The sequence below is a fragment of the Callorhinus ursinus genome, unplaced genomic scaffold, assembly GCF_003265705.2.
Source record: "Callorhinus ursinus isolate GAN/ISIS: 27379988/994484 unplaced genomic scaffold, GSC_fseal_2.0 scaffold1, whole genome shotgun sequence".
NCBI classification, from domain to species: domain Eukaryota; kingdom Metazoa; phylum Chordata; class Mammalia; order Carnivora; family Otariidae; genus Callorhinus; species Callorhinus ursinus.
This window is the reverse complement of record NW_027397063.1, coordinates 62,070,668-62,086,835: the sequence shown is the minus strand read 5'-3', so window position 1 is coordinate 62,086,835 and position 16,168 is coordinate 62,070,668. Positions and strand designations below refer to the sequence as shown.

At 37.2% G+C, this 16,168-nt stretch overlaps 1 protein-coding gene across 4 annotated transcripts in view; it reads left to right on the top strand.

Moving 5' to 3' along the window:
- Positions 1-15,717, top strand: part of UBXN7 (UBX domain protein 7) — a 57,742-nt gene extending 42,025 nt beyond the window's left edge. For all 4 annotated transcript variants that reach the window (XM_073894924.1, XM_073894921.1, XM_025876057.2 and 1 more), the window contains 6 exons: positions 130-276; positions 1,483-1,573; positions 2,231-2,358; positions 9,687-10,080; positions 10,219-10,298; positions 11,839-15,717. In XM_073894924.1, the coding sequence (XP_073751025.1) occupies positions 130-276; positions 1,483-1,573; positions 2,231-2,358; positions 9,687-10,080; positions 10,219-10,298; positions 11,839-12,000 (1,002 nt within the window). In that variant the 3' untranslated portion in view covers positions 12,001-15,717. The remainder of the gene's footprint in view (positions 1-129; positions 277-1,482; positions 1,574-2,230; positions 2,359-9,686; positions 10,081-10,218; positions 10,299-11,838) is intronic.
- Positions 15,718-16,168: the final 451 nt, after the last annotated feature.

Here is a 16,168-nt window from a genome sequence, read left to right as displayed (position 1 = left end):
AAAACTCTAGATGTTGTACTTGAGGAAAAAAACTTAGTATTTATATGAAGACAGCTTCTGAATTCTGAAACATATCAGTTACAAGTAGAAAGTGATTCTAACAAATGTTATATTACTTTACTCTTACAGGCCAAAGAGTGTGGCCAGATGCAAAATAAGTGGCTAATGATAAACATTCAAAATGTACAAGACTTTGCATGCCAGTGCCTCAACCGTGATGTATGGAGCAATGAAGCTGTGAAGAATATTATCCGGGAACATTTCATTTTCTGGCAGGTGAGATGGAGAGTTAATCAAAATTTTTGTGGTATTTTACTTTTGTAGTATGGGATGTTGGGGAGGAAGCGTTAGGTTATAAAATGGGGAAAAATTAATAACAGTTAAATTGTGACATATGAAAAAATAAAACTACCCATAATGGCTGAAATGGTAAGGTCAAGTGAAAATAAGGGCAGCAATGAAGAACTATTAGGGGAAGGAGGAAAAAAGAACCATGCCATGTAAAGCATATAATACTCATATCTCAGAAGAGTTTATATATTTTGATAGAATGTACAACTACACTGTTCAGGAGAAATATAACATGAGCCACATAAGTAATTTAGAGTTTTCTAGTAGCCACATTTAAAAAGGTCAAAAGAAATAAGTGGAATTAATTTTAATATATTTTTAAAATTCGCTCTGTCATATAAAATTAATATTGAAATCTCGAGGGTTTTTGTTTGTTGGTGTTAAGTTTTTAAGATTTGGTGTGTATTTTATACTTAGCAGTATCAGACTAGCCACATTTCAGGTACTTCAATATGGTACATGTTCTAGTGGCTACTATAATTGACAGTGCAGATGTAGAAGTTCTTGGAGTAATGGAAAAACATTTGCCTAAGGCGTGGATTTTAGCTTGAGTTTGATACTCCCATCTATATGCCCTTAGACTTGTCACTTAGGGTCTTGCTGGCTGTGATTACTTTTTATATAAATTATCAAGCTAAAGTTAGATGACCTTGCTCTGATTTTTTATTTTATGAAAAAATAACTGAAAAACTTCTGAATGAACTTAATTATTTTCCCACTGCAACTTATGCTATTAATGTTATTAATTTGCCTTTTCATGTGTTGCAGGCCTCTAAATTCAGTAGTATTTTTCTGAGTGGTAATCTTTTATTCAGCACCTGTTGATTGGTTATCTCTTTGTCTAGCACTATGCTAGGCACTCGAGCCATATAATCTTAATATATTGTGATTTATTAAGATGTATATGGTTGAGAGGAATGACAGATGGACAGATAAGCAGGAAGGGCAATAGACTGGGAAGGGAGGAAGAACAGATTTTATGTTACTGTAAGTTTCCAGAGGGATTGAGGGCAGGAAGTTGAGGGAATTCACGCCAGATAACTTTCATTTTCTATTTAATGTAGGAATAAGATCCTTATATATACCAAAGATTAGAAGCTGACCTTTTTTGTAATATCAATGATTTAACAGGTTTATCATGACAGTGAGGAAGGTCAGAGATACATACAGTTTTATAAGCTGGGGGATTTCCCGTATGTTTCCATCCTGGATCCACGGACAGGTAAGATTTATGTCAGCTTACAGTCTTTAACCTCTCATTTATCTTTCAGTTTTCTCAATAATTGATCTTTACTATTGGACTTGGATCCAGTTTCAGAATTATTTGTAATAATTTAGATAAAGGGTTTTTGTTCATGCCCTTGAGAAATGTTTAAATATCTGTGAAGTATGTATTTAGGAGTCTGTTTCTGGTAACTTTGGGAGATGGTAGTATTTTCTATTTTTGTACAATTCTGTCCTTTCAAAGAATAGTTGTTTATCTTTCTTGTCCTTTTATAAGGGATCCCCTTAGGTTTTCTATCATTAAATTATTGATTGTTCAATTACTGGTTGTAATCTCACCAGAGAAGCAGGGGATAGAGCTAGTTTTACTATTTTAATTGAGCTTCATATAGATATTGCTTTGTCTGAATCTCTTTTTCTTAAATCGCAATAAGTGATATCAGCAGATAAAGTAGCTGCCCTGTCATGATGGCTCGGAGTCTCTTAGGTTGGTTATAATTAATGTATCCTCTAGTTTATGAAGACACTATGTAACTTATGCTGAAGGGTGGCGTGTATGTTCCCATACAAATTTTAATTATGCATGTGCCAAAGAAATATTTAATGAGAATGTTCAGAATTGGTTTTATTATATGTCCTTGTTTTTAATTTTTAGGTCAGAAGCTAGTAGAGTGGCACCAGTTAGATGTATCTTCTTTCTTGGATCAAGTGACAGGATTTCTGGGTGAACATGGGCAACTGGATGGACTTTCTAGCAGTCCCCCCAAAAAATGTGCCCGTTCAGTAAGTATGACTGAGAAGTGGTGATGGGCAGTTAAGTGTAATTGTATATGAATGTCTTGTGTAAAATGTTTTGAGTAAATATAATAACATAAGTTTTGGACAGTTACAGTTTCACAGCACCTTAGATACCCTCCTTATATTTGGATAATTTCCCACATTAGGGTTCAGTCTTCTCAGTGAAATTATAAGATTTGTATTCCCAGTCTCCCTTGCAGTTAGGGTACAGGCATGTGACCTGAGACCCAGATTTAGAAGTAAACAATGTGAATATGTAGCAGTGAACAGGACGACTGCTGTGGCAAGCCCCGTGACAGAGGAATCCACTCCTTCAGGGGCAGCACTGCCAGTGGAAATGGTATTTTTCCTAGACAGCGCTCATGGTTACGGTATAGCTGGGCATTATTATTGGTTATATAGCTTTGGGGCTTGGCTCTCCGGCCCACTCAGATTATTTCTATATGTAATTTCTATAATATGCTATTATGAGGCAGACCTGTTTGATAATTGGAATCAAGATTAGTGGCATGTAAGAGAGCTTCAAAGATATGGGAATCTCACACTGGTTGTAGGAGCTATTTGGGTTTGATGGCAATGAGAATAAAATTCGTTTCAGAGGATATGACTTTAGCAGTCCATATAATGCAGTTGTGAAACACAGTTCCTTAAGTTGTCACCTAGAATAAAGTACCCACAGGCACAAAATGCTATGGGTGCTTGTCAAGGAGTGATATAGAATTCTTTTTTTCCCCCTTAGAGCAGTTTTATTTAGGTAGACATAGTACTGCAGAACAAAAACATTGTTTCATCTTTATCTATAGACACAGTATTTCGGGGGTTTTTGTTTTGTATTTTGTTTTGGTTTGGTTTGCTTTGCTTTGCTTTGCTTTTCTCATTACCCAGAGAAGTTTTACTTAAGTAGAATTTTTTTTAAGGCATAAAAAACCCAGAGAGTTTCTTATCCTTTGTAGTCATAAGGCTGATACTTTCAAAAACCAGAGACTGGGCTTTTGAGTTGCTGAATTACAATAGCATAAACTGAGTTTACAACTTCACCAGGTCTCTTACAAAAGTAAGGCTTTTAGTGGAAGAGTGGGACCATAACATTGGACAAATACATAGAGGTGATTGGGGTTAACTAGTACCTCAAACCCCACTTCTGATACTAAATCCTCTGAATGTTACAAATATGGATCAACTGTGTACAAGAGAAACACCCACAAATAATGACTTAAACAAGGAAGACATCTGTTTCCTCAACAAGAATTTGACGTAGGCAGTCTAGGACATGACTCCTGTGGATGTCATCAAGGAACCAGGTTCCTCCTCTTCGCCCCACCCCCTCCTTTATCCTTAGTATTGGCTTTTTGTTCTCATGTTCACAGTATAGATGCTATGCTCCCAGGCATGATATCCAAGCATGGACAAGGAAGAAGGGGGTAGTGCCTCTATACAAAAGTAAACAGCTACAGATAAAAATTCTGCTTACTTTAGCTGGACACATGTCCTTGGACAAATATAATTGAGGTTCTGTGAAGGAGGCAAAGAAGACTGAATGTGATATAGGAAATTGTAGTGTCCATCATAGTGTCATTCTTTAAAATCAACCTACATGGTACACAGTGTTACTATCTGTAGTCAGTCCAAGCCATTACATGTCATATGGGCACATCTGTTTGCTTTTGTGTGTGTGATAAGTTAGCCGTAAGTTTATTTTATTTAAAAAAAGTTATAGGGGCACCTGGGTGGCTCAGTTGGTTAAGCGTTTGACTCTTGGTTTCGGCTCAGGTCATGATATTGGGATCCTGAGATCAAGCCCTGTATCGGGCTTCCTGCTTAGCACAGAGTTTGCTTGGGATTCTTTCTCCCTTCTTTTTTCCCCCGCTGTTCCTCCCCCCGTGGGCTCTCTTGGGTGCTGTCTCTCTCTCTCTGTCTAAAATAAAATAAAATCTTAAAAAAATAAAAGTTGTAGCTTTATGAAGTATAGTTAATGTGCAATAAATAGCATGTTTAAAACTTACAAGTTACAGTTTTTGATATGAGCATCTTTTCACATGCTTTTATACTATCTCTCTTTTGGTAAAGTGTTTACTCAGATCTCCAGCTCATTCTTTTATTGAGTTGTATGTCTCTTACTGGGTTGTAAGAGTTCCTTAGATAATAAGCCTTTGTTAGGTATATGGTCTGCATATATTTTCTCTTAGTCTGTTGCTTATTTACTCATTTCATAATAGTCTTTTGAAGAGCAAATTTTAAATTTTTCATGAAGTGCAATTTATAAACTTTTATGCTTCGTGCTTTTTGTCTCATCTAAGAAATCTTAGCCTAACTCAAGATTTTATCCCACTTTTTTTATATTTTAGTTCTTAAGTCAGTGATCCATTTTCAATTAATTTTTGTGTATGGTGTCAGTATAGGGTTGAGTTAGGGTTTTTTGTTTGTCTGCATATGGCTATACACTTATTCTAGCACCCTTTGTTAAAAAACACTGTCCTTTCTGCCATTGAATTGCCCTTCTCATCTTTGTCAAAAAATGATTGTATATATGTATGGGTTTATGGACTCTTTTCGATTAATATGTCTTTCTTTACACTAATATTTTCTGTCTTAATGATTGTAAGTCTTGAAATTGCATGGTATAAATTCTTAAACTCTGTTCTTTATAGTTGCTTGGTTATTTCAGGTCCTTTGTGTTTCCACACAAGTTTGTTTTGTTTTTGTTTTATTTTTAAATTTTTTAAATTTTTTTATTTTTTTTATTTTTAACATGGGAAGGATCTATGGCAGAGAGATCCACATAAGCTTTGTTTATTTATTTACTTATTTTTAAGTTTATTATTTATTTTCATAATCTCTACACCCAATATGGGGCTCAAACTCACAACCCTGAGTGGCATGCTTTTCTGACAAAGCGCCCCAAGATCCATATAAGTTTTAGAATCAGTTTGTCACTTTCTGTGAGGAAAGCTGCTGGGATTTTAATTGGATTTGCGTTAGCTTTATGGATCATTTGGAGAAAATTGACATCCTAACAGTATTGAGTATTCAAATCCATGATCTATTTGTCTTAAATTTCTTTCAGCAATGTTTTACAGTTTTTGTATATTGCCCTTGTAGCCTGCAGCCTTGTTAAATTTAATTAGTTCCGTTAGTTTTGTAGAGCCCTCAGAATTTTCTATGTAGATGGTCGTGTTGTTAGCATATAAAGACTTAGTTTATTTCTACCTTTCCAGTCTCTATACCTTTTTCTTAGGTAGGACCTCCAGTATAAAGTTAAATACAGGTAGTGAGATTAGATATCCTTGACTTGCTTCTGGTGGTGGGATGAAAGTATTCACTCTTTCACCATTAACTTTGATGTTAGCTATGTTTGTTATAGATAAACGGTTGAGGGAAGTTTCCTTCTATTCCTAGTTCGCTGAGTTTTTATCATGAGGAAATTTTGTCAGATTTTCTACATCTGTTCAGATGAACATTGGTTTTCTTTTTTATTGAATTATATTGGTTGGCTTTTTAATGTTAAACCAACCTTGCATTCCTGGGCTAAAACTTACTTGGTTATTATCAGTGCGTTACTCTTTTATGTATTGTTGGGTTTGATTTGCTAAAATTTTGTTGAGAATTCTTGGGTCTGTGTTCATGAGGGATATTGGTTTGTAGTTTCTTTGTCTTTTGTTTTGTCTTCCTCATAATGTCTTTGGTTTTGGTATAAGGTTAATGCTGGCCTCACAATGAATTGGGAAGTGTTTCTGTCACTTCTGTTTTCAGGAAGAGTTGTTTTGTTTTTTAAGATTTTATTCATTTATTTGACAGAAAGAGAAAAGCAGGGGGAGTGGTAGGCAGAGGGAGAGGGAGAAGCAGGCTCCCTGCTGAGCAAGGAGCCCAGTGCGGGACTCAATCCCAGAACCCTGGGATCATGACCTGAGCCGAAGGCAGCTGCTTAACCGACTGAGCCACCCAGGCGCCCCTCAGGAAGAGTTTGTATAAAATTGATATTACTTCTTTTTTTTTTTTTTTTAAGATTTCATTTATTTGAGAGAGATCACAAGCAAGGGGGAAGGGTAGAGGGAGAAGCAGACTCCCTGCTGACCAGGGAGCCTGATTTGGGACTTTATCGCAGAACCCTGGGATCATGACCTGAGCCGAAGGCAGAGGCTTAACCAACTGAGCCACCCAGGAGCCCTAAAATTGGTATTTTTCTTCCTTAATGTTTGATGATATTTACCAATGAAGCTAGAGCTTTCTTTGTGGGAAGTTTTTAAACTACAGAATCAATTTAATTAATGGATAAAGGACTACTCAAGTATCTATTTCTTCTTTTTTTTTTAATAATAGAAAGTTTGATTACTACACGAAGTTGGTAGGATACAATAATTTGCTATAATATATTTACCACATCCTTATTTCATGGATATAAATTTTTGTAACAGTGATAATATATATTTCAGTATTTCATTTTCTTGAGAAATCGTCACTAGTTTTGATGTTCTTGTGACATTGAAGGTCTTTAGCAGATTAAAATATTGTTTAAAATTTTAAAAGTCTCAAAATTACAGAAAAAATGCAATTATGGCACAAAGCAGGTCTGAACCATTTAAGATTAAATTACCCATTTCTTTTTTTTAAGATTTATTTATTTGAGAGAGAGCACGAGAATGTGGGGGCAGGGGGTTCGTCGAGGGAGAGGAAGAGGGAGTTTCAAGCAGACTGTGTTGAGGGCAGAGCCTGATGAGGGGCTTGATCCCATGACCCTGAGATCATGACCCAAGCCGAGACCAAGAGTCGGACACTCAGCTGACTGCACCACCCAAGTGCTCCCATTTATTCTTTAATGAGCTTTAGTAGGTTTTGTCTTTCTAGGGATTTGTCCCTTTTACCTTAGGGGTTGGCTATATTGACATAACGTTGTTCATTATATTTCTTTGTTATTCCTTCAATGACTGTAGTATTTGTAGTGATTGTTATTAATCCTTAATAATCCTATTAATCCTGTTATTGATAATTTGTAGCTTCTTTTTTTCCCGACACTTTGGCTAGAAGCATATCAGGTTTATTGATTTTAAGCAACCAGCTTTTGGTTTTAATGATTTTTCTTCTGTTTTCTAGGTCATTGATTTCTGTCCTTTCTCTTTTTCCTTCTGTGTAGTTTGGGTTTAATTTAATTTTCTTTTTCTGTGTGGGTACCTTTTTATTTAAGATGGAAATTTAGTCATTGATTTCAGACTTTTCTTTTACGTGTGTTGAGTTCTTTAATTTCTCTGTAAGTGCTTCCTTAGCTCCATACCACATTTTTTTTCTAGCTGCAAGGGAAACTGATAAATGGAATTTTTTGGCTGGACAGATTTTCTTTTATAGACATGATTAGTATTCTGTAAGTAAGAAATCAGAGGAGAGTAGATATTGGATAGGAAGCCAGTAGTGTCTGCCACAGAGACAGTCTTTAAAATCAAGCTACATACTGTGCAATGTCATTATTGTAAACATACAATCCACCTAAAAGCCATTGCAGGTCATGTGGGCATTTTACTTGCCCTTTTTTGGTGGTAGATTAGCCTTAGGTTTATTCAACATTTTTTTCTTAAATTTTTTGCTTTATGATTAGCACATAGTAAAAGTTGAAATGAGGTTCCTTTAGTTTTTTGTTAGCGACCCATACTTTTTACCTTTTTATTGTGGAAAATTTTCAGCGTATTCAAAAGTAGAAGGAATTTATTGAGCCTCTATGTATCCATTAACTAATTTCAGTAATCATTGCAGGTGGCCAGTCTTGTTTCATTCATACCTCATCTTAGTCACATTATTTTGAAGCAAATCTCAGAATTCATTTTTTCATATATTAATACTTCGGCATGTATCTTTAAAGATAAAGACTCTTGGGGCGCCTGGGTGGCTCAGTCGGTTAAGCGTCTCCCTTCGGCTCAGGTAGTGGTCTCAGGGTCCTGGGATCGAGCCCCATTTCGGGCTCCCTGCTCGATGGGGAGTCTGCTTCTCCCTTTCCCTCTGCCTGCCGCTCCCCCTGCTTATGCTCTTTCTCTCCCTCTCTCTATCAAATAAATGAATAAAACCTTTTAAAAAAAAAGATAGACTATTTTTTTAAAACACAATCACAATACCAGTGACACACCCTTTAAAAAATTAACAGCAATCCCTTAGTATCATGAGATGTCTAGTATTCAACTTTTGATTACATTACAAAGTTTTTTTTTTTAATAATTTGAGTTAGATCAAAATAAGTTCCACTCAGACAACCCATATTTTGCGACTCCATCAGTTTAGTGATATTTGTGACAGAACTTTACCTGGGGGAAAACTGTTGAAATTTGCATTTCTCATGATCACAATGAAACATACACAATGAAACCCTTCATTGTAATTAAGTTTGGGGAAACATAGTTGTTGGTTTTTCCTATTCGTTATATGCTGTTTTGTCTTGGTTCAAATGTTAGGGGCACCTGGGTGGCTCAGTTGGTTAAGTGGCTGCCTTCAGCTCAGGTCAGGATCCCAGGGTCATGGGATCGAGTCCCACATTGGGCTCCCTGCTCAGCAGGGAGCCTGCTCTCTTGCTCTCCCTCTGCTCTTCCCCCTGCTGTGCTCTCTCACTCTCTCTGTCAAATAAGTAAAATCTTCAAAAAACAAAACAAAACAAAAAACAAGTGTTACAGATCTGTTAGGATTTTTGCAAAATGATGATTACTGAGTTTATTGATCCTCCTCTGTGTCAAAGCAGTGCTAGTTGAAGAATATAGTGATGAGTGATGTAGACATCCTTTTCTGTGTCGAGTCATTTTAAAAACTAACGTTTTGGCTTTATATATAAAACCTTAATTCTTGTATTTTTCTGGGCCTGGAATAAACTGTTTTCTTGATTCTATTCATTTTGATATGAGGGAAACCTGTGCTTGCAACACCATTATGCCAGGTGGTAGTTTTTGTTTTTAAAATATACATTCCAGCTTGGCTGTGTAAGACAAAGTTGTTGCACTCAAATAGCTTAAACTTTAGTAAAGAGATACATTCTGCAGAAAGTAATATTGGCAAGCTGACTGTTATATTTCTTTTTTTTAAAGATTTTATTTATTTATTTGAGAGAGAGAGGACGAGTGGGGAGAGGGAGAAGCAGGCTCCCCGCTGAGCAGGGAACCCGACGTGTGGGACTCGATCCCAGGACCCTGGGATCATGACCTGAGCCGAAGGCAGACGCTTACCTGACTGAGCCACCCAGGCGTCTTGAGTGTTAAATTTCTCATGTCCTGTTTGACTTTATCTGTTTTTTTTTTGGTTTAACTGTTTTCTTTTTCTTTCCACCCACGTTTTATGACTGCATCTCGCAGGAGAGCCTTATAGATGCAAGTGAAGACAGCCAGCTAGAAGCTGCCATCAGAGCCTCCTTGCAAGAGACACACTTTGATTCAACACAGACAAAACAGGATAGCCGCTCAGATGAAGAATCTGAATCTGAACTTTTTTCTGGCAGTGAGGAGTTCATATCCGTTTGTGGCTCTGATGAAGAAGAGGAGATAGAGAATCTTGCCAAGTCCAGAAAATCTCCCCACAAAGATTTGGGGCATAGAAAAGAGGAGAACAGAAGGCCAATGACTGAACCCCCAGCCAGAACTGAGCCTGGAGCAGCCACAAACCACCAAGGATTGCCAGCTGTGGATTCAGAAATATTGGAGATGTCACCTGAAAAATCAGATGGAATAGTGGAGGGCATAGATGTAAATGGTGAGTTACATTCTAGACCTGCTTTACTTAAAACTTGAATGTTACTGAAGGGCTTTATTATTTGTTTAAGTTAGTCTTCTGTCTTAAGCTCTTATCTTTTTTTCTTTTCTTCTTTTTTTTTTTAAACCCTTCCTTTAGGACCAAAAGCACAGCTGATGTTGCGGTATCCAGATGGAAAAAGGGAACAGATCACTCTTCCAGAGCAAGCTAAACTGTTGGTAAGTATATCTAATTGGAGGTGTTTACTAGAAGCAGAGAAACTAATTAATTGGCATAATTGGCTTTGTGATTCTTTGAAATAGATGGTATTCAGTCTGGCCTCTAACTGGAAACTTAACTGTGGTGAATCTTCAGATTACTTTATTTCCTTCTTAAATTATCTTAGGCAAGTCGCATAGGGTTTGTCTAGTCAAGATTTTCTATTCCATGGCTGCATGGTATAGAAACCCAAATGAAATTATTACCTGGAAAACGGGAGTGGAGTTATTTATAGATTATAATGGGGCTCCTGGGTGTCCTAGTAGCTGACCCTGCAAAGTGGTTGAAAACCGAAAGTGTTTTTCTGTGTGTTTTTCTCATGGGGCCTGTTTTGTTTCCCTTTTGTGATTTTTCTGCTTCATACTATTCTTCCCTCTATATACTGGTGGTTTTTGTTTACCTCTCAACTTGTACATGGTTCACCATAGTGATGCTGAGGGCCTTTTTGTCTAAAGTCCACAGCTAATGGGCTTCCCTCTGTTTTTGATTCCTGGAAAAGAGAATGGGTCTGACTAGCTTAGCTTAGCCTGTGAGTGAATCCCCCTTGGGTCAGTTGTCAACACCTAGCCCCTTGTTGTGGCTGATGATAATTAATCTGATTCTTCAAGACTGGATGACTGAAGTGCAAGAAGGTTCTGGTCGGTGGTGCTCATACCCAGAACTGTCTTCCTGGTCTAGTATTTGGATGGGAATGGGAGATGAGATCATGGATAGAACAAGTATAGATCACTTCTTTGAGAAGTTTGGTTGTGAAGCTAGAGGGAGAGAATGGGCAATAATCAGAGAGGAAAAATGACTGAAGGAGAGAGTGAGCATCTTTAAGTCTGAGGGGAATCATCTGTAGAGAGTGAGATGTTGAAGGTACCTATAAAAGGGGATATCGTAGTGGTGCGGTTTTGGAGAAGGAAGAAGGGATTCTGTGTACAGGTGGCACGGATGTCTGTAGGTGAACTGAAGGACAGATTGTTGATAAACAGGAAAAAAATTGGTAAAATGTTTAAAAAGAGGACGATAATTTTACAGATAGAAATTGAGTTTGTGTATTTGGGAGACAAACATAATCCTGTATATTTCAGTATCACTTAATGGCCCTAAATTATTGGGTACAGGTTTATTATCTCCCCATCCAAAGAGTTATATTGGCCCTTCCACAAGGGTAAGCTTTGGTTATGTGAAAGCGTAACTTAAATTGGGGCACCTGGGTGGCTCAGTTAAGCGTCTGCCTTCGGCTCAGGTCATGATCCCGGGGTCCTGGGATTGAGCCCCACATTGGTCTCCCTGCTCAGCGGGAAGCCTGCTTCTCCCTCTCCCTCTGCCCCTCCCCCAGCTGATGCTGTCTCTCTCACTCTCTCTCTCTCACATAAATAAATAAAATCTTAAAAAAAAAAGAATAACTTCATATCTTATATGATAGAAATGAACATAAGATATTTAATTCTTTAATATATTCTTTCTTTTTATTTCCATCTAACAGCTTTGTCTTTCTCTTATTTTTCATAGGCTTTGGTGAAGCACGTCCAGTCTAAAGGATATCCAAATGAACGTTTTGAACTTCTCACCAACTTCCCTCGAAGGAAACTCTCTCATCTGGACTATGACATTACATTACAGGAGGCAGGCCTTTGTCCTCAAGAGACTGTCTTTGTACAGGAAAGAAATTAACATCATGGCCTGACCTCTCTCAGTTTACCCCTTTTTTCCCTTTCCTGTGAGATACCATGTCACTAAGTATGCATTTTGGCTCATAGGACCATAGAGCCAAAGTTGGGCAAGCAAGTCACCTGCCTTCTCTTTTATTTCTTGCTCTCTCCTATATTCAGTCTCTTTTCCCCCTCCCCCACCTTTTCAGTCCTCTTCTATTTTCTTCTTTTTCCTACTATTCTTCCTTTCTTACCTAATCTGGTGACCAAATGGAAGTGTAAGGATTAGACCTCCTAGTACTGGCAGCAGGAAATGTGTGTTCCAATAAGTGGTCTCTTGCACGGCACTTTTTTGGGATCAAATGATAATGTTACTCCTCAGATCCTTTGGTAAAGGAATGGCTAGATTCAGAATAAGAACAACCTCCCTTTTTTGTAAGCCCCATTTTTGGTAGGGAAAAGAAACTCTATAACACATGTTTTGTTGTTCATGTAAGAAATATCACGTGACAAAATATCCAGGCTTCCGTTTACATGGAAAAAGCATCCCTTAAATTATTGCTCATCATATTTAAAATTTTTTTCAACGATTCCCATGTACCCAGCTAGAATTATTTCCATGGTATGTGTTATTGGCAGAATGAGTGTTAAATGTAGGGTGAGTAGCATGGCTTGGCTTTCAATATCCTAGCCTGAAACAGCTTTCTTCATTATTACTTTATAAACTGTACTGATCCTGCTAGTCCTGAAAGGGACATTTAGTGAGGCTCTTGTGGTGATTAGAATAGGAAGGTGCTTGCTGTTTTTGCCAGTACAGCATATTAGTTCCCTTGGCCCTTCCATTGTTTGGGTCCACAAGTGGTCTATGGGAAGGCAGCTGTTCAATAATCATGCAGTCCAGTGGCTTGTAGTTGTAACCACTATGGTTATTGATCATCCTACGGGCTTTAAGGCATACTTAATGTATGTCCCGGGGGGGAAAAGAAGAAGATGCAGCTGAGAGTTGCTAACCATGTTCCTGCGGTTAGAATGATTCATTTTTTTTTTTTTTTTTTTACCCCCGGTTGGAATAGTTTTCTAAAAGGCTCTGGTGACTAAATGAGCTTAATTCCTCTACTGTTTTCTTGCAAAAGGTATCAAAACTGAAAGCCTCTGTAAGGGGAAGACCTTTAAATTCAATTTATAAGACAACATTTAGTAAGGGAGGTGGAGAAGATTATCAGCAATCTTCAAATGTTGTGGGGTTTTTCTGCCAACAAAAGCTACGTTCAAAATGTAGTTGGTGAAAGCTTTTTTCCGTATTACTTAGAAGAGGCCATCTTGAATCTATGTAATACTGTTTGACTTATCACCTTCACTGTATGCTCAGTTCTTATTTTGAGCTTTAGAGTCCTCTGAAGGGGTAGTAATGATTCTGGTGGCAAAATCAGAACTTTAACCTTGTTGTATAGAATGGGCCTATTTTGTCAATTGGGGATTTGGATCGATCGATTCTTCTCCTTGAGGAACATAAATTGCTATTGCTCAGAGACCTTTAGGTTCCCATCTACTTTAAGATCACTCTCTTGGCAACTAGGGGATTAAAAAAAAAGATGCTTATGTGTTGCTAGTACACAATTTGAGAATATGGTTTCTAATGGTTGGATTTAGAGGGACCCTTCCTAAAGAATGAGTTATGTATCTCCTCAAGGAAATCATGGAAAATTCTGTTTATTCTTCAGTGAGTCCTTTTGAATTAATGTTCTTACATTTTTTTCTAAGTCTGTGTAAGTGCTTATGTATAAGTATATAATTGTATAAATATTTATAAATATATTTATATAATTACAATTTCATTTATACCTTGAGTCAAAGTTCTCTCTTTAGATTGGTGACTGAGTAATACCATTTTGGTGTTTTTTCATAGGCTCTCAAGTAACTAGCAGCTTCTGATTTATTGAGGAGGAAACGTGGTGTTCATGTTAATTCCTCAGTTGTATCTCTCAACTTGGATAATGTACTTGCTATCTGAGGAATAGAGCTCTATACTAGCAAAGGTGCAGTAGAGGGTTAAAAAACTGTTGAGTAGCCAAGGTCAGAAATGTAAAAATTCAGGGAGGCACAGGGTAAGAACTGAGGGTATGCCCAGCTTTGGTGCTGTGATGGCACCTATCCACTCTCTGCAGAGTCACAGCTAAAGCCCAAATCTGTCAAAAATGTGAAGTCAAGAATTTTCCCTGTGGGACTCTTTCATTCTTTTGCTTACTAACTTCTCTTTATAAAACATATCTCAAGAACCTGAGACATGTTCATTAATGATAGGATGTAGTTCTACCTTTTTGATGAGGTCAGCCATGGCATATCCGTTTATGAGAAACCAAAGTGACTTTTTCAACATGGATTTTACTGTGAGATGACCCAAGTATGTATAAAATGATTTAAGTAAGCATATCAAAGACTTAGGGCATGAGATACTGATCCAACTTAGGTACAACGGGTGTGTTTAGAGTACAAGATGTAGAGGATTTTCTTTTATTGTGAGGCAGAAGTGTAATTACCCTGAGTTTGATACAGAGGCCCACGGGGAGAGTAAATGAGTATTGCTTCGCTCATGAACTTAATTCACTAAAGGAGTAAGCTTCCTCCAGTTTGTCTTATTTCCTCTGCTCTGTGGAGGAGAGATTTTATTGAATAGATTAAGTGAAGCTAGTAAGATTAGTTAAAAATAGTCGTTCCTTGTAGGTATTGGAAACAGCTTGAAAGAACGGGTTGGAAAAGGACAAGAGAGACTTTGAGAGTGACAAGAAACAAATACAGGCAGATGGAATGAAAACTAGTGGGGGAAGAAAGTGACAGGAAACACCTTTTGATTTTAATTTAGAAAGGAACCAGAGAAGAGAGAGAACAGCCAAATGAGGGAAGAATGGGAAACTAATTTTGAGTAACTAGCATGTGCTAGGTACTTCCTGTGCATTTTCTCCTTTAATCTTCCTAAGAACTCTACAAAGTGTATATTGTCCCCATTTTGTAGATACGACACAATTGAAGTTTAGAGAGTATGTTCAGGATGTCACAGCTAGTAATGGGCAAAATCAAAATTGGCATCCAGAGTCCATGCTTTTTTCACTCCCTTGCTGTTGTCTCCTACAACAGGGGAATCAGTTTACCCAAAAGGTTATCTTCCTGTTGTTTGGCTCTGTAAATTATCATTTGGTTTTGTTTCCTTAAAGCCTGTGGGATTTGCACTATGCCTATAAATTCTTATTTACACCACTGTTTTGAGGGACTGATGATTGCTTTTTAAAAAAATGATGCACTGATGAAAATGTGAAAGGAAAATATGTGGCATTATTTGCCAAGAATAAATGGAAAGGATAAAAAATAATTTTATCTTTTTTTAACCATTTTTGGGAAAAGATAGTTATCTTTTCTTTGTCCCACCCATACCAGATTATTGAACTCTCTGTGTATGTTTTTAAATCTCCTATAACATTCTACTTCCTTGACTCAAAGTCAACAAGTATTTACTGAGTCCTTAATCAAAGTTGGAAATATCTTGAAGTCTAATACCTGGTTCCTTCTGTTTTATCCAGTTGGAAAGATACACTACACATCAGATAATTGAAGAACATGTATAAATGCTTACCTTTCTGGTGCTGAACAATAATTACAATAAAAGTTTAGAAAGGGGAAAGACTTAGGCTTTCATTAGGAAAGTCCACAAAAATAAATAAAGAAATTAAATAAATAAATAAATAAAACCGAAAAGTGGCAAACACTATAGCTCAAAGTTTTTGACTCACCTGTATTCATTCTTTAGTTCCATCTTTTGTAATTACTAGACTTAGGGCATGACTTTAATCAGTAAGGTACACCCAGCACCCAAATAGGAAAGGATTATTGATCCTAGGACTAAAGATTTTAGCTAGCAAGGATCTCACTTGGACACTTAGGAAAATACCAGAGGGAGCCACTAGGAACTGGAAAGTGAAGGAAAGATTTCATTTCTCTCCCCAGGTACAAATCAAATGTATAAAGGGGCACTATGTGTAGGCATAAGTGCACTTGGGTAACAGCTCTGCTACTAACAGAATTGGAGTAGATCAACAGTTCTCAGTCTTTTCAAGTAAAAGGACTTAAAAATATTAAAATTCGGCAAGAGTGGGGAATTGTGGGGTTAAGCATTAATAACATTAAGTCCACAGACGAGG